The following is a 23,023-nucleotide window of genomic DNA, read 5'->3' on the forward strand; positions in this document are numbered from 1 at the left end:
TAACTGCTTGCTGACAAATTAGTATATTTTTTAATATTTCATATTATTAGTATTATTTATAATTATTACATTTTTTTTATATGCTTATGTGTTTGATTTTTGATTTACTATTTTCAAATTTTGTTAAGTGTTTAGATATAGTTTTTGTTAAGGATCCACAAGGTCAGTCAGAATTTAGTTTTTTCTTTTCGTCTTTTAACAGGTTAGCCTAGGATTCCTCCAAGAGCTCTGTCAGGATATCTAGGATAGCTTGAGTTTTAGTGTGTTAGTCCATCTTTGGGACCTTTGTTTTGTGACATTCGTTGTGGGTTCTGCTAGGCATATTGTGTCAACCGTTAATAATCAAATTTGGTTTAATATAACCGTTCGTAAACATTTACTCTTATAATTGAGGCTTATACAACATAATTAATACAAAGCAATTTTGATTTATAATAATTGATGATTTATTGATTTTTGTCTTAACCAAAAGAAAAAAGAAATATAGAATTAAAAACAAATATAGATTTAGTCTTAGATTTAAGTATGGTTATAAAAATAAATAATGTGACCTGGTATATGATGTAATTATGGACTTGTAAATTTTAAGGAGGGAGGTAAAAATAAGGTGAGGTAAGTGGTGGAATGGAAGCGGGAACAGGGGTCATCTACAACAGAGTGGGAACGGATGATCATGGTTGGGTGGGCGGCTATAGTGGCTTCTGGGCCAGGAGTCGACGGGTTATGATGGAAGACTTGTTGTAAAGTTTTCGTATAGATGTCATCGTTTTTTTGTTATTGTTGGCGGTCCTCAGCTCGAGATGTTGGGATGGTACCTACCCCACGAGAGTCGGCAGAGCTAGCTGGCGTTATCTGAGCATCTCCTGGCTGCAGCAGTAAGGGACACGTAACAATATGGCGCCCAAACCAAAGAAGCCTTCGCGGTGTAGGAATGTAGGAAGTGTAGGTCACCAAGACACTTAGCAATAACCCACTAAAAAAAAAAGAAAAAAATAGACCAACATTAGTGACTGGTAATCTGAAGTATCTGGGTCAGTAAAATTTGTAGCCATTCTGGACAGGGGCCAGAAATTGATGTACAGAGGTTACTGATGACGGATACTTTAGAAGAAAGGCAGTAATGACTAATACAGACTAGGGTAGTATGTGACGTACCTGTTAGTGGAGATACAGTGGTATCAGCACAGATCATCCTAAGTAGAATAACAGTTTTAGAAACAGCATGATGTTTGATGGTGATCCTGTTCATAAGAGGAGGTATCCGCTCTGCAGTTAGTTAGAGGGCTGTAGTACCATCAAAGATGAACAGAAATCTGAATAGGTCGACGGTGGTGTCGATATCAGTGCACATATCAAACTGTTTTTCTTCATCATTTGTCTCGTAGTTAGAATGTTCCATTATAACCCAATAAGACATATAGCAAAGCAAAACCGCATACACCACACCTCACCTTAATACACCTCCTAATGAAAAGCATAGAAAGATATTATTAAAGTCGATTATAAAAAGAGATAAAAAGCGTACATTAATTTTTGTGACATAAATATATACATAAAATTCTAAATTACATTAAAAGACGTTTTTGTAAGAAGTACACAGAATAAGGGTTATGAGTAGGGAGACTAGGTCCCAATCCAAAAACCGAAAAAGAGATAGACCTAACGTATTTGATCTGAATAGGACTATCAGTACTCCAGAAGAAAAAAGGAAGAAAAACGACTCACCAGCAAATATGGCAGAAGCAAATCAAGTTGGCGACGGCCAGATAATGGATTTCTCACAAACCATCAATGCTAGAAATCCGGTTTCAAATTCTTTAGGTCCGGTATACCTCCAAGGTGCAGGAGGGGGTTCTGAAACAACTAAAAATAATCAAAATTCCGACCAGATTAGAACTCTAGAGGATTCCGTTCAAAAGGTTCAAACAGAGATGAGCGATATAAAAAAGACTTTAGGGGACTTGACCTCCGCGATGGAGAAGCTGTTGAGAAACCAGGTTCCAAGTGCTACCAATAATTCAGTAGGTCAGCCAAATGTGCTGCCAAATAATGAGGTACCCAGAGCTCCACCTAATAGAACCATGGATTCCAGAAGTCAGCAAAATGCGGTACAAAATAATGCCGAATCCACTGGCAATGCTATCACTACAGGATTTCCCCCAAATCGGGTCATAGATTCTAGAAAAGAGTTCAATATAGTTCGCATTAATAAACTGGGCCTTACGTTCGATGGTAGTTTCAATGGTTTAGAGGTGGAAGAATTTGTATACAGGTTAGAATATTATCAAAAACAATATCAAATCCCCTGGCCAGAAATAATAAGGGATTTCCCCCTCATACTGTCTGGTAGGGCCGAAACATGGTATTGGTTATTCCAAAGGACTCATGGAATCCATGATTGGGAACACCTGAAATATAGTATTTTAACCCAATATCAATCTTCCAGGTCGAATTGTGAGATCGTGACTGATCTTGTTCAAAGGAAACAACAAATGAATGAATCGGTGGACAATTTCTTCCAGGCCATGGGCCAAATCCGAGCTAAGTTGCTTCAACCTATATCGGATTTTGATATGATGAAAATTTTGAAGAAAAACGTAAAAGACAGCATTGGAAGAATTGTCTATCCGATTCCGGTCTCTTCGGTCGAACACCTCCGAGTGGAGTGTAATGAGGCTGAAAAGACCTTTTTGAGGAGGGAACCCCGGCAACACCTTCCACTACAACGGCCCATAAGACAGGTTAGTGAGGTAGTAGATGATATGTATGAGACATCACCGTATAATAGGAATGAGCCTGAAATAGAAGATTTGTGCGCTATGCAATACAATAGGCCAGCAAGACCCCTACTTACCTGTTGGAACTGCAGGAAATCGGGACATACGTTCCGAGATTGTGAGGAAGTTACTAGGGCCTTGTTCTGCTATAAATGTGGTAACCCGGGTACTACTACTCCCAAGTGCAACATGTGCCAGCAGGGAAATGTGAACAAGGGCGGGGATCGAGAAGGGGGTCCTCGTCCGAATTAGAAACCCCTGAAGTAAAACTGTTGAGTATCCACAAACCGATCTCCGAAAAGAAGAATAACAAAATCTATAAAGAAAATACAACAAAATTAAATGATGATGAGTCTTTTTCCAAAATTAGGCATTACTTAACTGTCAAAGAACGCGAGGAAAATTATGCAAAAGTAAGACAGAGAATATTCGGTTCCAATGAGGTTCCACTGTCAACCAGAAAAGTGCCCAAAGTGAGACAAAAATTTGCCGATAAAAGAAAGGTTTTTAAAAGCATCGTTGAAGCACTAAACAGAGCCAATAGTCGGCATGATCCAAGGCCTTATGCTGAAATAGAAATAGAAGGCAACAAATTAAAAGGACTACTTGACTCTGGGGCTTCTGTGAGCATATTGGGGAAAGGTTGTAGGGAATTATTGGAACAACTAGGGAGAGATATAAAACCCATATTTTCTAATGTGAAGACTGCCTCGGGTAATCAACACAGGGTAATTGGAAAAATTAGAGTAAAAATAGAATACCAGGATGTTTCTAAGGAAATTGAATTATATTTATGCCCTGACCTTGAACAGCAGCTGTATTTAGGGGTTGATTTTTGGAAGCTATACAATATTGCCCCTGATATAGTTCCTGTCGAGGAAATGAATGGTGAAAAGGTTCTCGAGGATATGGGTGATGGGGAAAATTACAAATTGAACCCTCACGACTTATCTAAGGAACAACAAGAACAATTGGACAAAGTTATTAAGAGTTTTTACACTTTTGAAGAAAGAGGATTGGGTAATACCACCTTGGAAAAACATTCCATTCAGCTCATTGAAGGCGCGGAACCTGTCAAAGACCGCCATTACCCCATATCTCCAGCGGTACAGGCAATTGTTTATGAAGAAATTGACAATATGCTACGATTGAATGTAATCGAGGAAAGTAATAGTCCCTGGAGTAACAGGACAACAATTGTTAGAAAGCCAGGCAAAAATAGATTCTGCTTGGATGCCCGAAAATTGAACAAACTAACAGTGAAGGATGCGTACCCGCTCCAAAACATTGACGGCATCCTAAGCAGAATCGATGAGACGTACTATATAAGCAGCGTCGATTTAAAATATGCCTTTTGGCAAATTCAACTTGATGACGAAAGTAAGTCCTACACAGCGTTCACGGTGCCGGGTCGCCCTCTATACCAATTTAGAGTGATGCCTTTTGGGCTTTGCAATGCGGCCCAACGCTTGTGTAGGCTTATGGATAAAGTGATACCGTCTCAACTAAAAGAAAACGTTTTTATTTATTTAGATGACCTGCTTGTGATATCCAGTGATTTCCAAGATCACCTACGTCTTCTTAATGAAGTAGCAGAATGTCTCAAAAGAGCGAACCTAACGATAGGACTAAAGAAATCTCAGTTCTGTTTCCGGGAACTGAGATATTTGGTTTTTATTATTGGGGATGGAAGGTTAAAGACTGACCCCGACAAGATAAAAGCTATCAGAAATATTAAAGCTCCCAAAAGTGCAAGAGAGGTAAGAAGTTTTCTAGGGACTGCGGGATGGTATAGGCGTTTTATAAAGGATTTCGCCACCATCTCCGCACCTCTAACCGACACCTTAAAGAAAACAAAAAAATTTGAGATGAGTGAGCCAGCCCTTAAGGCTTTTGAAAACCTCAAAAAGGCTTTAACATCCGCTCCCGTTCTGAGACATGCCAACTTTTCCAAACATTTTTATGTACAATGCGACGCCTCCGAATATGGGATAGGAGCGGTGTTGTATCAGTTAAACGATAAAGGGGAAGAACATCCCATAGCTTTTTATTCAGCCAAATTGAATGCCTGTCAACGCAACTATAGCGTGACAGAAAAGGAATGTTTGGCGGCAGTGATGGCGATAAAGAAATTCCGACCCTACGTCGAGCTATTACCATTCACTGTCATAACAGATCATGCCTCACTGAAATGGCTGATGTCTCTAAAAGACTTGACGGGAAGATTAGCGAGATGGTCTTTACAATTACAAGCCTTTAACTTCAACATAGAGCATCGAAAAGGGGCAGATAACGTTGTCGCGGATATGTTATCAAGAGCGCCGACTATCGACGTAAGCGAACTTACCGAAGGTGATATGTTGAATTTTGAAACCACAGAATTTGAGGGGGAAGAATATACTGAGCTCATAAAACATATCAATGAGAATCAAGACAGATTACCTGATCTTAAAGTAGAAGATGGTTATGTTTATAAAAAGGTATTACCTGATCGGGAGGATAATGAAGAGATCAGATGGAAACTATGGATTCCATCGGCCATAACCAATGAAATAATCAAACAAGCCCATGACAGCAATACTTCGGCACATGGAGGTATAATGAAGACCCTTGAACGGGTCCGAAGGTTTTTCTATTGGCCTCGAATGACCGTCCAAATTAGGGAATATGTACGCCGGTGCCAAATTTGTAAAGAATCGAAACCTAGTAATCAACACATGATGCCGAGTATGGGCCAAGAGGTAATAACCGATAGGCCTTTCCAAAAACTATATGTAGATTTCCTGGGAAAGTACCCCAGGTCAAAAAAAGGTAACACTTACATATTCATCGTTGTGGATCACTTCACCAAGTTCACATTTCTTAAAGCCATGCGGGAAGCAACGGCAGGAAATGTAGTAAAGTTCCTAGTGGACGAAATATTTTATAAATTTGGAGTCCCTGAAGTGATCCACAGCGATAATGGGGCCCAGTTTACTTCCCAGACTTTCAAAGAGCTAATGGAAGGCTATCAAATAACACACATGAGGACGGCGGTATATTCACCCCAGTCCAATGCTTCCGAACGTGTCAACCAATCGGTAATAAATGCTATTCGGACATACCTTGATCAGGATCATAGGGATTGGGACATGTATTTATCAGAAATTGAGTGTGCCCTCAGAAATTCTGTACATTCCTCAACAGGGGTAACCCCTTTTTTTGCGCTATTCGGGTTCCATATGTACTCTAGTGGTACGGACTACAAATTAGCCCGGAAATTAATGTCCCTAACTGACCATGAGCTCAAGGAAATGAATAGACATGGAAAACTCGAGATTATAAGAGGAAAAATAAAAGATAATCTGCACCAAGCATTCGTGAAAAGTTCGGACAAATACAATCAAAGGGCCCGAGTAATCAAATTTCAACCGGGACAGGAAGTATATAGGCGGAATACTGTATTGTCTGACTTTTCCAAAAACATCAACTCCAAATTCTGTAAAAAGTTTGTGAAATGTCGCATAGTCAGGCCAGTAGGGCAGAATATGTATGAATTGGAGAACCTACAAGGGAAAAACATCGGAATTTACCACGTAAAAGATATAAAATACTAATGCAATATAGATAACGACTCTGTGATATGATAAGTGCAATATTAGGATTAAGACTAGGCTTAATATATGTTGTGCTTGTCCAAATGCATAGATCTATATCTATAGTGCAATACCATTTTATATCTGTGAAAACACTCGTTTATGCTTACACTTATTTTTCCTAAATTTTATTTCCCTATCTCGAATTATACCTGCAATTATACACCTATAATGTGATTATACTCCATTTTTAGTAATTATACACGTCAAACCTACTTCTTAGTTAATTCCATTTACTCACCCTGCCTTAAACTGTATTGGTCCCAATCCTGAGGACTTCCCATAGACCTCGAGAAGATACTGAAAATATTCCCAAAGTAAAATCTTACGGACGGAACACATACTTATATACTTCCCTAAAATCTTGTAATTTCGTAGAGCCCGGCTATAATCTCAGGGCGTGAGAGTTCCCCACGTTGAACGCAACTCCCTGACTCGTAAATTCTCCGCACACCAGTCCCAACATCATTCTTCGTTTGCCCTGGAGTTTTGTTGCGGAGCGATGGCGACACAAAGTCCTCAGTCAATATGCAAAAAAAAATTTTGCGTGGAGGGACCTTAGGGGGTGGCTTTTTACGCCTCCGTGGCAGCCACAAAACCACGATATTCCACCAGCTCTCATCATGCACTAAAGTTGGGAGAGCTGGAGGTAGCTAATGTGGACACTCCCGAATGGCAGACCACTATTATGCCTTTAATGGTCCGCCGTGTCCATAAAAAAAATCACAATAACAATATAAAGCCTCAAAGGGGGGCACTTGCTTTGGGTAATCACGAGTATGGTGGTCGTGGTTAGCCATGCCCATAAAGGACACTTGCTGAGGGTAACCACGAGTATGCTGGTCGTGGCTAGCCGTGTCCATAAGATGGCACTTACTGTGGGTAACCATGGATGCTTCATGGTTAGCCATGCCAATAAAGGACACTTGCTTTGGGTAACCACGAGTATGCTGGTCGTGGCTAGCCGTGTCCATAAGATGGCACTTACTGTGGGTAACCATAGATGCTTCATGGTTAGCCATGCCAAAAACGATGAGCTGGTACGTTTCAAATGTGGTTTGTGAAAACCACATGGAAATGTCTTGGCAATACAAGGAGTTATCACCGGCCATTGCGAAGCAATATTGGCTATGTTTGCACACCAGATTCGGTCCACAATTGCCGGAGGTAACCCAATGTATTCCAAGAGCGGAGGTATATACCTGAAAAGGAAAGAAAAGATTATTAGTAGCGTTAAATATTAACAAATTACTGGAACGATACAAAAATTTACCAACAGCGTCCTCCAACTAAATTGTTTTTCTTTTTCTTTATGTTCCTCCATTCGTTCTTTGACAGCTAATACTACACCGCGTTGCCAACCAACCCGAATGTGGAACATGATTCATTCATAAAAATAAAGAAATGAACTCTGTAAGCGCAAGCAAGCAAGGTAGATGCCACCACGGTATGTTTAGAAAATGTCGGATATTTTGAATATTTGAAATGTCGGACATTAATAATCCATTTAAATTGCATGTTACTGTCATTAGAATGTCTGATGTAGGAAAAGGATGAACAATAGGTTTAATTTTATTTATGAGTTCGTTCTATTACTGAGAAAGAGGCAGTAGGATGATAAGTAAATTAGATGGTATGAGGCAGATGGTTGTCTTGGAAAGTTTCCAGACAAATTCAGAGCTTATAAATAGGACAGGCAGTGGCAAATGAGCTCAGTTTGAATAGAATGTGGTGCTGAGCATAGTGGAGTCCTTGTAACTTTTATTCGGTGCAAGTTCAGTGTTGAAGTGAAAAGTTTATGATAAAGTGTAATAAACCCAAAAGTTAATAAGAGAGTTAAAGGTATACGAATGAAAAATTTAAATTATGATAAATAATATTAATGGTGGCTATTGTGTAGATTTCATTAAACGCTTTGCGCTGATTGTCCTACTGGGAATATTGTTAAAGGCCATAATAGCGAACCGACAAAATTGAATGTGAGTATGAGGCCGAAATTAGCATCAAATACGATATTTAGTAGTTCGCTATTAATTAACAGGTCGGAGCATTGGTGTCCACCAACGGCAGTCGATCCGGGAAATGAGAATAGGTTGTCTGGTGGTCAACCGCCTTTACATACCCAGGAAATCCCTTCAGATCAAGGTAGGACAGAAAGAAAAAATATTGATAGTATCATCAATCTTTAAAATAAACGACAAAAGTTGTACTGTGGAATGCCGCCCAAGTAGACACGAGCCGAAATAGTAACGGCGGAGGCGCATTTCCAGACTAATTGTGCTCAGTACCAAGAATTTATGATTGGACAATTACATCTGGTCCAAAATATCTATTCAAAACAAGCATTGGCTCTGTAGGCCAAAAGGAGCGACAATAAGGATATATGTATGTTTGCTCATAACCAAAGGGGCTGAAGTCCATAACCACAAAAAAATTTAAAAAGAAAATGCCAGAAAACTGGCTATGATAACGTACAACTGGGACACAAATGAATAATATTCAACGAATTTTTTTTTTAATATTTTTTATGTATAGCTAAAGAAATTTATCCATATATCCATTCACATTTAATTTTTTTAACTGCTTGCTGACAAATTAGTATATTTTTTAATATTTCATATTATTAGTATTATTTATAATTATTACATTTTTTTTATATGCTTATGTGTTTGATTTTTGATTTACTATTTTCAAATTTTGTTAAGTGTTTAGATATAGTTTTTGTTAAGGATCCACAAGGTCAGTCAGAATTTAGTTTTTTCTTTTCGTCTTTTAACAGGTTAGCCTAGGATTCCTCCAAGAGCTCTGTCAGGATATCTAGGATAGCTTGAGTTTTAGTGTGTTAGTCCATCTTTGGGACCTTTGTTTTGTGACATTCGTTGTGGGTTCTGCTAGGCATATTGTGTCAACCGTTAATAATCAAATTTGGTTTAATATAACCGTTCGTAAACATTTACTCTTATAATTGAGGCTCATACAACATAATTAATACAAAGCAATTTTGATTTATAATAATTGATGATTTATTGATTTTTGTCTTAACCAAAAGAAAAAAGAAATATAGAATTAAAAACAAATATAGATTTAGTCTTAGATTTAAGTATGGTTATAAAAATAAATAATGTGACCTGGTATATGATGTAATTATGGACTTGTAAATTTTAAGGAGGGAGGTAAAAATAAGGTGAGGTAAGTGGTGGAATGGAAGCGGGAACAGGGGTCATCTACAACAGAGTGGGAACGGATGATCATGGTTGGGTGGGCGGCTATAGTGGCTTCTGGGCCAGGAGTCGACGGGTTATGATGGAAGACTTGTTGTAAAGTTTTCGTATAGATGTCATCGTTTTTTTGTTATTGTTGGCGGTCCTCAGCTCGAGATGTTGGGATGGTACCTACCCCACGAGAGTCGGCAGAGCTAGCTGGCGTTATCTGAGCATCTCCTGGCTGCAGCAGTAAGGGACGCGTAACAATCAAAGGCTGTGATTTAGATCGAAAATGGAGTGCAGCCTAGCTGTGTGCTGTGGAAGCAAAATGGAGTGCATCCTAGTTGCGTTCTCCCTTGTAAAATTCATAGGAAAAGATGTACTCCAGCGGCAATTGTTCTAGTGATTTAACTGCATCCGCAGATGCAAACTTTTTGCTGGGTGAGCGTGAAAAAAGCGGCGTATTTCATTCTGTTCACACCTTTAGGCAATTTTCCTGACATTTTCCGCAAGGAAAATTGCCTAATATGCCGTTTCCACGGTACGTCATTAATTTTCTATTCGTTGTTCGACCCATACTACGAAAAAATTACTTATTTCCCCATACAATTCTGTGAGCGAACGACGATTGTTCTACGTTTTTCGACTAGAAATACTCTCTGAACTACGAATAAATATGTCCCATCCCTAACAAATGAGAGAATTTATTAAAAAAATTAATTATGACATGTCTAAATTCAAAACTGAAAAATTTTTAGAAAAAAGGAAAAATATGAATGGAAATTAATGAACTCAACATTTTATATAGATGCAGAATGAATTTCTTGTTCATTAGTTCAAAATCGCGTAAAAAATCAGAAACAAATAACTGAAAGTCTGTATACGCAAACATTGTTTTGACATGTCTCTCTCTCTCTCTCTTTAATTTTGAAAATAGAAAATGCAAAATTAATCAGAATTTATGGAAAATATGAATGGAAAGTGTGTAGTTAAATATAGAAAACACATTTGAAGGAAAGTCTATTGCTTTTCTTGTTAATTTATTGTATATTTGATGTGTATTCGGTTCAATTTTCCATGAAAACAAGGAAACAAAAATGAAGGAAATTTTGTTTATGTTTCTGTTAATTACGAATGGTGTCGTGGAAACGGATTAATTCGTGTACACCGTTCGACAGGCGAATAACGTTATTGAAACGCTCGTGTGAACATGACATAATGTAAATGTGGACTTACCATGTTACAATAAAGTAGAGGTATGCCAAGTTTACACTTGCGCTCCAAAATCCACTGGATGTCACGAAATCCTGAAATACACCCCGGTGTTTACACTTATTTTTTTGTTTTTGTTGATTTCAAGCATATCGCAATGATCAAGGTAGATGCATATGCGTAGCTGATATAACATGAATTTTCAAAACAAGTTGTTGTAAATTTAATTAATCATTAAAAATATACGACAATATAGAACTATATATCTATATATGGTATTATTGGTGTATACTACTAACAAATGAAAAAATAAAAAAATTATTTTATCGTTGAGACATCATAATAATAAATTTTGATAGATAAAAGTTGTGCTCAGAACCTGCACAATATTACAATTTTGGCCTAGTAGAAACTAGCAGCAAGCATGTTCCTTTGCATCTAATATGATAGCTGACACGTTGATTTTGACATTTATGCTGGAGTTTTTGCAATTGTATATCATGTGTACTGTGATTTCGATGTTGATTTCGCTAAAATCACGAAATGAGATGATTTTATTTTTGTATGCGAAATCATGAAGCGCCTTCGAAATCACGAAACGACGCCGAATGTAAACTAAGCAGTAGGCCAGGTTTGAAAATCGCTGAAAAATACAACCCTGCAGCCATGGCTTAAAACGTCAAATGGCATGGTGCAATAATAAAGGTAGATGTATCGGCATAGTTAGTCCGTTTTACAAAAATATATGGAATTTAGAACTTCGAGGTTTATGTTAAAAGTACTAAATAGAGTAAAGTATAAAATTCACTTCAGCTATGCTCCAGAATATTATTGCTAGAAAGGTGTTCCAAAAATAGCAAAAGTTGTACACAAACTTAAGACAGTGAAAACAAAAAAGCCATTCTCTCATCTTCTACTTGAAATGTTTGGCTGATCTAATAGTACGGTTACACTAGAGTTTTTTGCCGGGTTAATCCACTTCATGAGGATTTGTTTGAAGTTTACGCTATGGAATTGACATTTGAAACCCAAACCCACTGGGTTAATCCGCTTAATAATACGTTTAGACTTATAAATCCATTCGATTTCAAATGTCAATTCCATAGTATGTACGTCAAAAAAATCGTAGTTCTAAATCGATTGGATTTTATTTGACGTATATTGTATGGGATTGACAGTTTAAATCATAGTATAAGTTCATAATCTAACAGGCGTTCAAGTGTAACCGGGGTATAACATCGTGGCTGCTTAGAGCTGCTGGCAAACTTTGGATAGTCCGACTATCGTTCTGATTATAGTTCGAAAACAAAGAACATTTTGCTCACCAAAATATGTTTTGTGGGTTATCTGTAGGGAATTATTTACAAAATAATTGCTTTGGAGTCCCATAGAAGCAAAGCTTTACGGCAGTGATCAAAACGATAGTCAGACTATCGATAGTTTGCCAGCTCTGTGGCTGCTGGCATCCAATTTCCAGATACGGCGACATTTCAACTAGAATTTTTACAATAATATATATATATATATATATATATATATATATATATATATAAATAAGCTCTGTTCCTTTACGTTCAAGAATCTTCAAGTTTTACCACTTTTTACTCGAAAAACGTTCCTTTACTTCAGGCACAATACAATTCATATGGGAGCATTTTACAACTTTTACTACTTTTGCCGGTTTTACCATTTTCAGAAGTAAAGGAACAGACCAATATATATTCTGAACAACATTTTGTGGGAGTTTTTTCCCATTTCACATCTCCCCTCATTCTGAATGAAGTTCGAATTGGGAATTTGTTCCCATGGGAAAAAAGTATACATTCTCTACCTTGTGTGGGAGAATTTTGTGGGAAAAATCTCCCCAGCAAACAGTGTTGGAGTTTGAAAAAAAATTTCAAGAAATTTCATACTTTTATGAAATTTCATATTTTAAGACATCTACACGACAAAATGATTGCAAATATTTATAATCGCCATGTGTTTGTTTAATAAAAGCATACAAAATGTACTGCAAAATATGTCATTAGAAGACTTCGGAGTTTGCATATTCATACAAAAACCTGCAATAATCTAACATGTTTTACACCGATAAAAAATTGTCCTTTATGTTATCGAACAAAACAAAAAAAAGTAGTAAAAATTAGTAGATTTTTGCAGTTCTGGAACAAACCATATGTATTGAAATACGAGAAAAAGTACCTTGGTTGATTCTATTAACGCAGCACAGCAAGTAAAAACAAATCAATTTCAAAATAATTTTTGGCAATAATTATTAAAATATATTGGAAAATAACCATAATAATATATACAATCTTTACAACTTTTATTCATTTTCGTAATATAACCTTCGGGTTTTTTAAATTAGAACGTTGGTTCTATTGAAAACGTGTTAGTCTCCTCAACGACACGACAACGATCACACAGACGTACATACATATGTATAAGCCAAATTATTGCAATGCTATTCCATTTTCCGAAATGTCTTTTCTTGAATAGGATCCATGGTAGAACAAGAAAAGGTAACAGCAATACCCAGCTGACTGAACTGGGCTATAATGTTAGTGTCAAATTCCTTACGACATTTGTTATATTTATTTCTATGTTCGATGTATATTAGGGATATATATTTTTTGAAGAAAAAATATATTCATCAGAAAAAAACTATTTCCCATAAAGACTTCTTCATACAAATGACATGTATCCTCCTCCAAGTCCGAACGACGTGCCGCGCACTAAAACACCGCTTATAGTGGCGGTACAACATTTGTTAATATGGTGTGGTATTTTGATAAGTTTGAACAAATTAAGCCCTAATAAACATGTGTTTTTTGATTTCAAAAGCAAGGCATTGAAACAGCTTCTCCCTTTTCATTGAATTTCCAGCGACCTCAAACATATTTGCAATAATTATACTTTCTGCGAGAAATGATGCATTTAGTGGAATGATATGGAAACATTCAAATTGAAAATCTAACGAGATTTCATTCATGTTTTCCAAAATATTCAATCAAATGTGAAAAATATTAGTTTTTTAAATTCCAATAATTTATAGACATTTCCTTATTTAGTTTACAAATACAACTGGCAGTAACGTTACAAACAAAAACAAATTCCTTTGTGGTTGTTGTTCGAGTTGTATTTTTTGTAGTATTAACTTTACCTTATATTTGTTCTACCATGAATAGGATCGTTATTTTTGAACGTAGAAGTTTGAAATTTTGCAAGGGCATGTGTTTTAGTTTTAGATTCCATCAAAAACGAACTTTATTTTTTTTTTGAGATACGTCTTCGGAAATTTATGGTGACGATATGTAATAATACGCAAAAATATGTAATAATCGAGAAAAATATCTGAATTTATCTTTTTGATTTTTTTTTTTTAAATATGCAAAATACGAGTTCAACATACAATTTTTGTTAATTTTCTCGTTTAGAGTTAAGCTTGATGATCTGAAATTATTTGCAAGTGAAAAAGGAAAGCCAAGGACTCGAACCCACATAGGCACCAAATTACGTTATATGCTGTTTATATTAGAGCTTTTTGCAGGGTTAACCTTCTTTATGAGGATTTGTTTGAAATATAAGCAATGGAATTGACATTTAAAACCCAGTCGGTTTGTTAAATCCGGTTATATATAAACGTACTTCTACCTGGTTTCATTGGTGGTAAAGCAAATCTTCGGACGTATCGACCATGGTACAATAATTCTTAGGTAGGCCACAGCTAACAGCTGATTACAATTTTTTTTTTGTTATGGCTTAATCTGTCAAAACCGTGTTGACATGCAGAGTTGATATTTATTATTGATCAAAAAATTCAACTCTGTTTTGTTTTCATTTCAACATTTCGTTCTTCTTCTTTGTTTACTCATCCGTTATCATTCATCAAAACAATTTTGACGTTTTAAGCCATAACGACAGGGTTGTACTTTTTTGGCGATTCTCATACCTGGCCTACCTATGAATTATTGTACCATGGTATCGACTATGTAATGTCCTAGAACTTATCGTTTTTCAAATGCAAATGTGTTTTTGTACATTAACGCGGATACTTGGCCACAGAAATGTATTTTCTTCATATCAAACGCTTTTTGCGCTGACTTTTCTGTGGCCAAGTTAATGCACAAAACAAATTTGCATTTGAAAAACGATAAGTTCTAGGACAGAGAAGCCATTACATAGTCGATACGTCCGAAGATTTGCTTTACCACCAATGAAACCAGGTAACGTAATTTGGTGACTATGTGGGTTCGAGTCCTTGGCTTTCCTTTTTCACTTGCAAATAATTTCAGATCATCAAGCTTAACTCTAAACGAGAAAATTAACAAAAATCATTAAAAATGATCTTCGCCCTAAAAAGGCAAAATTTCAAAAAATAAAAAACAGGCTGAGCCCGGCTGGGATTTGGACCCACGTCCTTGAAAAACATATCAAAAAATGTTGTCATGGCGTGTTAGCGTTCAAAGCCGAAACTCATAACTTCAAAGTAAATACATTTCTGTGGCCAAGTATCCGCGTTAATGTACAAAAACACATTTGCATTTGAAAAACGATAAGTTCTAGGACAGAGAAGCCATTACATAGTCGATACGTCCGAAGATTTGCTTTACCACAAATGAAACCAGTTAACGTAATTTGGTGACTATGTGGGTTCGAGTCCTTGGCTTTCCCTTTTCACTTGCAAATAATTTCAGATAAGCTTAACTCTAAACGAGAAAATTAACAAAAATCATTAAAAATGATCTTCGCCATAAAAAGGCAAAATTTCAAAAAATACAATTTTTAAATTCGTTACCATGGCAGAATAAGAAGGTAATCTCATTTGAAAAAACCGTCCTTGAGCTGCCAAATACAACCATGCATTCGAAACAATATGAAAGTTGTTGTTGTATGTCAATTACAACAAAACAACATATTTGTTTACTTTTTGTTTATATTTTTATAAATATTTACATATATCGCGAGAATGTGGGAAAGTTTACTTTTTCGGTGTTCTATTCTATTTGGAACAAAATATGTATTACATGGTAAGCGGTGTGTGTGGACATGTATGTCGAAATTCTGTGAAAATCCGCTATAATAACAGTGTAGAAGCATATCGAAATTATGTTTCTCGGTTCCTCGGTCCTCAGAACGTAAAAAGAGTTCTAACATGAAAGTTGTTGTATCGTTATTTGCGGTATTACAGATTTTAGAAAAATAGAAATCAAGGAAGTGTATAAGGTTTCTGTTCGCCCTGGTCACGGCAACGAGTTCTTCCTCGCACAAAGATCAAAAAATTGAATCCACCGTACTGGCCGTTGTACGATGATCGATCGTCGTCGCATTTCCCATCGTACGCCTTCCAATGTTTTGATTGTGCCTTCTGTAACGTTCCCGTCATTGAAATTATGAATGTTGACAAGGTGAACTTGTGAAATTGGCTCGACCGAATCTGAATTGCTCGCCTTAAATAACTCTTTCTCAACGCATGATGAAAAACTCCGATTTGTCTCGTCTTTGTGACCCATGCAAGAAGATCTTGGGTTATCTTTCCTTTAGGAAGGTACCATGTGTTAAGAAGACCAAGACTGTGAATCCTCTGGTAGTTATTGTTGTGGTCGATAGAATTGAATGGTAAGACAAACTTTCCCACTTTTCCCAAAATAGATATTTATTATTTCAATTTTCCCTTTTCTTTCAGTGGCAATGAAGGAGATCCCATTTCAGCCTCCAACTAAACTCCAACTTGGACTTATGTTAAACGTATTTACTAAATTCAACCCGTGTCAAAAATTGTTTATTACAGGCACATAAATATTAGGAAGGCTAAACCCCGGCCGAAGGCTGGCTATTTATATACAAATTTACAATTAAAAGTTAATTTTGTTTCCATCCACGAGATTGGCACCTGTCCATAGTCCTATTTCTGTGGACTTTCCCCATACATATTGTATATTGTAACAAAATGTCTAAGGATTCGAGATTAGTGCATATGTTTAACTTAAGTTCATGTTAGAGTTTTTGCGGAACTTTCGAGGCCTATATCTCGGAAAGTATACATTTCCGGGACACCTTTGGAATCAGGACCTAAAAGATGACTTATGGTGAAAATACCGAATTGTTCCGCCAGGTGTGCCTAAAGGCTAAAGGAAAGGAGTTCAAAGATCTTACGCCGTCCCAATCCACTGGTCAATGTTCATCTACCCATGAACATGAATCCGTATGCCAACAAATTGAATGTCTCTACTTCGGTTGTGGCCAAGGATGCTGTTGCCTTGGTTGGTTTTTCCACACTGAGTACGAAACGAAGGAAAAGAAAACAAGATATTTTTATTTGATATTTTTATTCCCATTTGTAAAACATATTGACCATTCAGCATACCTCCAACAAGAAATTAATAAAATATATTTTTAAAAATCGTATTCGCTATAACTGGCCAATTACAAAAAAATGTGTATGCGTTATATGGAAATCTGTTTCTACCTTTAAGAATAATACAAGGATCACAAGGAATACCTTTGGAAAAAAATTCAAATCGATGTAAGCATCCTCTTTGAATTGTGGTGAGTTTTGCAAAAACTTTTCGATGTGCAAATTTCGGGCAAAGCGGATACCATATTCGTAATAGTGCTCAACAGTCACTTTAATTGGGGCCGTCACGGATTTTTTGAACCTTTGGATTATTATCTCAAGAAGTATGTACTTGCCTACGAAATAATGCTGCAAAAATTTTATAGCAATCCAAAACGTGTGTCCAAACTGCACCAAAAATTTTGTGTTGGACCGATATACATACACATTCTAAACTAAATGCCTAAGCATTAATGTAATCCAAAATGCACAGCATATAGATTAATCGTTTTCTGTACTGATACATTGCCCACTTTGCAAACGTTGCGAGCCTTTTAAAAACTTTTTGACCAACATCTTTCCTTATCAACTGGAAACAAAGAGTCTAGTTGTCTTACAAAATCTTTGACATTGTAGAAACGTGATTGAATCTCGACCACATACATCATGCCATCCATTTTCAGTACACGATTCGCCTCCAGCAGGTAATCCTTCAAATTTGTACCCATCAAATACAAAAAATAGACTGTCACATGTTAAGAGTCTGTATTTAGCGGTGTGCTGACCATATCACAGGAAATTATATAATCTCGACAACTAATCAAATCCATGGAGTACACTTTCTGAGGTACCTGCCAGCAGTCCAGCAAAAGATGTGAATTGTTTTTCTTCGGCATCCTCTATTAAAGAGCCTTTAGCTGCTTCGAGTAAAGTTGGTGCTGCTTTTGCTGTTGTGTTTGTTTTCCTTCTTTTCCCTCCTTAACCCGTCCTACAATGACTGCATTGTTTCATCCTTATCAGATTCCATAGGCATAGAAGGTGGTTCGAGTGGCCCTTTCCCCCAGTAGGTGCTTCATTTGTGGATTTTGCCTTATTTTTCTTCTTTTTGTTATCGTTCTTGGCTATGGGGTTGAATATCATCGGTATTCTTTCCAAAGGACCTTGGAAGAAAGAATTTTTTTGACAACAGGAAGTAAATAAACAATTGCACGTTTTTCTCGACAGCACAGAAAATACCCAAAGTTGTGCCACATCGGCTGATCCGTACGAGAGTTAAGCTTCAGTCCAAATGGAAGAATCGATTCCAAATTGTTTTAAAAATTTAAGTTGAAATAATAAAAAATTTTATCAGATTGAAAGTGTAAATATAACTGACATACATATGTATATTTTAACATATACATACAAAGTTTGTCAAAATCATTTTGTCAATGAATTCCCTGCCAGCAATTGGAAGTGAGTTTTATCTAATTTTATAAATGAGGAACTTTTTGGTGTCTAATTTTCTGTAAAAATGCGACATTTGTCTAATATACAATAACAATTGCATTGTTATCCCATTTGTATCGTATCCAGTCACCATTTAGAAAAGAATACGATAGACAAATAACAATAACATATGTATCTAAAAATAAATGTAAGCTATCTCATTTCTATCCCAATGAAGGATGGAAATTAGATAGACATATCTATTTTCCATCCTTTATTTGGATACAAATTAGACAGCTTACATTTATTTTTAGAATTGTTGTAAGTTGAACAAATAAGACATTTGTACACAGATGGTTATATACGCAGGTGGTGCAATGGTAAGCATGCTCGCTTTGCAATCTGAATGTCCGGGGTTCGATTACCAGGTCAGGCGACATCACATTTTTCAAATGACAAAATTAATATAAGCGACAATTCTTGAAACAATTATAAAAATATAAATAATGAATTAAATTAAATAATAAAAAACCAAAAAGTCGAAAATAACCCAAACAAAGGATTAACAACAACAACAATAAAACAAAACATAAAATAAAAAGGAATTAAATTAAGTTAAAAAGAAAATCAAAATAAAATTTTGTTCTTTTTTATCTATTATTATGTATTTTTATCAAGTTTTTAGCTATATTAATGTTTTATAGTTAAAAAAAAAAAGATTTGTCATTAAAAAAATGTCGGCTGGCCTGGGAATCGAACCCGGGCATTCAGATTGCAAAGCGAGCATGCTTACCATTGCTCCACCGATCTTATCGTTTTAATAACTTTCTGAAGTGTCCAATTAGACACTCAAAAAAGTATCTAATGAGTGGAACAGTTCTTCCCGAGAGCTTTATCTTTTTGGATAAGAATGCGACTATCGCATTCGTTTGTGCAATCTAATTGAAGTGACTCATTGGACAATAAACAGATAGCAAATGTTGGCAGGGAAGGGACGGCAAAGCGAATACAACTCTGTGTGCTGTGAGCGTGAGGTTACCTTGTATCATTGTATCATGATTCGTTACTAACTTAAAAAGTTCCTATTATTTTATACACGAAAATTATGTTTGCCTACTAATTAAAAAAATGCTTACACCAATTCGCACATTCTGAAGAAAATGTGCTTACGAGTATTAGAACAACACCACACATCGTTGACTCCATTAACTTGTATGCTATAATAATTTTGTGTAACTAATTTCGAATTTCGAAATTTCAGCTCCCATCTTTTGCTGTTCCCACGTCGTTGAGAATATGGAAAACGTGGGAATGGGAAATTTCGCTCCCAGGGGAACCAGTTCCCATGGGAATATTCAAAATAGGGCTGATATTCACAACGGACCGATTGTATACAGTCTGTCGCAAAAGTTAGTATACACCGTTGAAACCAAAATGTATTAGGGATAAATATCACTATAACTTATTGAAAACAACAAGCAATTTGTTTTATTTGATAGACAAGAAGGTTGTCTTCGGTAATAACAATTAAAAGTGCGCAATATTTGCATACATTAGCAAATGTACGGTTCGAATCCCAAAAAGACCAAAATTTATGTCGCAAAAGTTAGTATACAACGGAGAATCCTCGTGGGACTGTGTAAAGAATTCTTGATATTTTTGAACAAAATGAAACTAAATCTGTACTTAAGATCATAAAGAGTATATTAATTGGTTTTAATTGCAGTTGTAGTACTTATAGTGACAAGTCCAACGTACACTGGATCGTAAAATCCACAAAAAATGGTCATCTACAAATACAAAAACTGTAGCGACAAAATTCCGGGTGTTATGTCCTGTTTGTGGATTCTAAAGCCATGAAATGCTCAGTAGTGTGATTCTGTAACTCAGTTTTGCTGTTATCGATAATTGTCGGTAAAATTAAAATGCTTATAATTTCGATAATTAACGAAATTTTTCGGTAAGTTAACGATGAATAAAAAGTAGTCTACCGACACAAACAGTGATGCCAACTTTTCTTTATGTTTTTAGTCATAATTTTGCGATTTAATTTTACCGATTTTTGTCGATAACAGCAAAAATGAGTTACAGAATCGCACTACTGAAAAGCTCTAAAGTTTCAATATGGGGTGATCTTGATCGAGTTTCGGCTTGTCCTGTTTGAAAAAACGGGAATTTCTTGAAGGAAACCCATACTGTTGAGGCCATTGTCCTTTTGAAACATGAAATAATCCTTAATCCTTACACATAAGGACTTTCCTTTGAGTTAATTTTCTCACAAATTATGTCCCTTTTCATATTCCCACCAAAAGTAAATAGTAGGAGAACCTCAAGGTCCGTTGTAAGCCCTACAGTTAAACTGTCCTACCGGCCTTTTAGCAGTATCGAACATGCTTCTCGATTCCCCAGTGTCTAATGAACTACTTCTAACTGATCCATTTAGTTGTATTTTGGTCCTAAGTGAAGCGAACACAGCTTTTCAGAACGTTTTTGCACAATCCATGCGTTATAACAGCAGAGAAAGCTCTGTATTACTAGGGGTTTACACCAGACAGTTTGTCTTCAAATACAACTCTGATTTACTAACACATACATACATTTGTCGTTTGTCTCTCAGCTGTCCATCAGTTTTTCACAGACAGCCGGGTTGGCAAATTTTCGACGTTTTTGTGAAAAAGAAGTGAGATGATAACTCAAATGTGCTGAAAACAAAAGAATACGTACAAAACAAAATATGTGAACGGAAAACAAAAAGAAATCGGTGATTTTCATTCATAATTTTACAACTGTTTTCGCAGTTGTCTGGACGCCTACGTCACACAGGCAAGTTGTGGGATTTTGACAATCAATACATGAAGTCAACTGTCCTGTCATTTGTAAACGCAGGGTTAAAATGTTAAATGAGCTATCATATCCTTCTGTGGTGGTGGAGAATCACTGTAGGGCTTACACCCGAACTTGAGGTTCTCCTACTATTTATTTTTGGTGGGAATGTGAAAAGGGACATAATTTTTGAGAAAATTAACTGAAAAGGAAAGTCCTTATGTGTAAGGATTATTACATGTTTCAAAAGGACAACGGCATCAAAAGTATGGGTTTCCTTCAATAAATTCCCGTTTCTTCAAATGGACAAGTCGAAACTCGATCAAGACTGTAGGGCTTACACCCGAACTTGAGGTTCTCCTACTATTTATTTTTGGTGGGAATGTGAAAAGGGACATAATTTTTGAGAAAATTAACTGAAAAGGAAAGTCCTTATGTGTAAGGATTATTACATGTTTCAAAAGGACAACGGCATCAAAAGTATGGGTTTCCTTCAATAAATTCCCGTTTCTTCAAATGGACAAGTCGAAACTCGATCAAGACTGTAGGGCTTACACCCGAACTTGAGGTTCTCCTACTATTTATTTTTGGTGGGAATGTGAAAAGGGACATAATTTTTGAGAAAATTAACTGAAAAGGAAAGTCTGTGGGAAAGTCCTTATGTGTAAGGATTATTACATGTTTCAAAAGGACAACGGCATCAAAAGTATGGGTTTCCTTCAATAAATTCCCGTTTCTTCAAAACGGACAAGTCGAAACTCGATCAAGATCACCCCATATTGAAACTTTAGAACTTTTCTGAGCATCTCATGGCTTTAAAATTCAAAAACAGGACATAACAACCGGAATTTTGTCGCTACAGTTGTTGTATTTGTAGATGACCAATTTTTGTGGATTTTACGATCCAGTGTACGTTGGAGTTGTCACTATAGGTACTATAAAGGCCTGCGTACATAAGCTGCTCTGCCTGATTGCCTTGCTTTCCTGCTTCATTTTTGACATAATAAAAATAAAAGAATAAAGAAGGCCGAGCAAATTTCGAACTGGGTTGCCCTTTTCTTTTTTATTCTTTTATCAGAAGTAAGCAAGGTAAGCAGGCAAGGCAGCTTATGTACGCAGGCCTTAACTGCCATTAAAATCAATTAATATACTCTTTATGATCTTAAGTACAGATTTAGTTTCATTTTATTCAAAAATATCAAGAATTTTTTACACAGTTCCACGAGGATTCTCCGTTGTATACTAACATTTGCGACATAAATTTTGGTCTTTTTGGGATTCGAACGGTACATTTGCTAATGTTTGCAAATATTGCGCACTTTTAATTGTTATTACGGAATACAACCTTCTTGTCTATCAATAAGTTATAGTGATATTTATCCCTAATACATTTTGGTTTCAACGGTGTATACTAACTTTTGCGACAGACTGTATGTTGGCATGTGAATGTATGGCATGTACATGGTACAATAATACAGGTAGCATTATCATGCCACCTGATGGTAACATAATGTGTCAATTGCATTCAATTGATGTCAAATTTTGACATCTTATGTTACCAACAATTGCCGATGCGGTTACCTGTGTATTTGTACCATGGGCATGTAT

General features: G+C 36.2%; 1 protein-coding gene and 2 long non-coding RNA genes across 4 annotated transcripts; 2 read left to right on the top strand and 1 right to left on the bottom strand.

Moving 5' to 3' along the window:
• Nucleotides 1-562: 562 nt before the first annotated feature.
• On the bottom strand, nt 563-7,687 carry LOC141405127 (uncharacterized). Its single transcript, XR_012413145.1, has 5 exons — nt 6,654-7,687; nt 3,160-3,344; nt 2,855-3,093; nt 1,156-1,464; nt 563-973 (listed from the first exon to the last, which is right to left on the bottom strand). It is a non-coding gene; the product is annotated as an uncharacterized lncRNA (long non-coding RNA).
• A 459-nt stretch (nt 7,688-8,146) lies between these two features.
• On the top strand, nt 8,147-8,605 carry LOC141406821 (uncharacterized). The gene is made up of 3 exons (XR_012413514.1): nt 8,147-8,254; nt 8,313-8,391; nt 8,454-8,605. It is a non-coding gene; the product is annotated as an uncharacterized lncRNA (long non-coding RNA).
• Nucleotides 8,606-15,744: 7,139 nt separating this feature from the next.
• On the top strand, nt 15,745-16,655 carry LOC141386995 (lon protease homolog, mitochondrial-like). Of its 2 annotated transcripts, XM_073955988.1 has the most exons (3): nt 15,745-15,857; nt 16,019-16,446; nt 16,514-16,655. In XM_073955988.1, the coding sequence occupies exons 2-3, from the start codon at nt 16,301-16,303 to the stop codon at nt 16,548-16,550; spliced, it is 183 nt and encodes a 60-aa protein (XP_073812089.1). In that variant the 5' UTR covers nt 15,745-15,857; nt 16,019-16,300; the 3' UTR covers nt 16,551-16,655. The 2 variants fall into 2 exon arrangements, with proteins under 2 accessions (XP_073812089.1, XP_073812088.1); XM_073955987.1 differs by having other exon boundaries at nt 15,800-16,446.
• Nucleotides 16,656-23,023: the final 6,368 nt, after the last annotated feature.

This window comes from Musca autumnalis, unplaced genomic scaffold (assembly GCF_047663935.1).
Source record: "Musca autumnalis isolate F117 unplaced genomic scaffold, ASM4766393v1 scaffold_5, whole genome shotgun sequence".
Classification (NCBI taxonomy): domain Eukaryota; kingdom Metazoa; phylum Arthropoda; class Insecta; order Diptera; family Muscidae; genus Musca; species Musca autumnalis.

Bases quoted from the DNA above. Each gene is read 5' to 3' on its own strand.
- LOC141386995 (XM_073955988.1), top strand. From the start codon at position 16,301: ATGATGAAAAACTCCGATTTGTCTCGTCTTTGTGACCCATGCAAGAAG. The intron at 16,447-16,513 runs GTAAGACAAACT...CTTTTCTTTCAG, and splicing joins GTGGTCGATAGAATTGAATG to TGGCAATGAAGGAGATCCCA.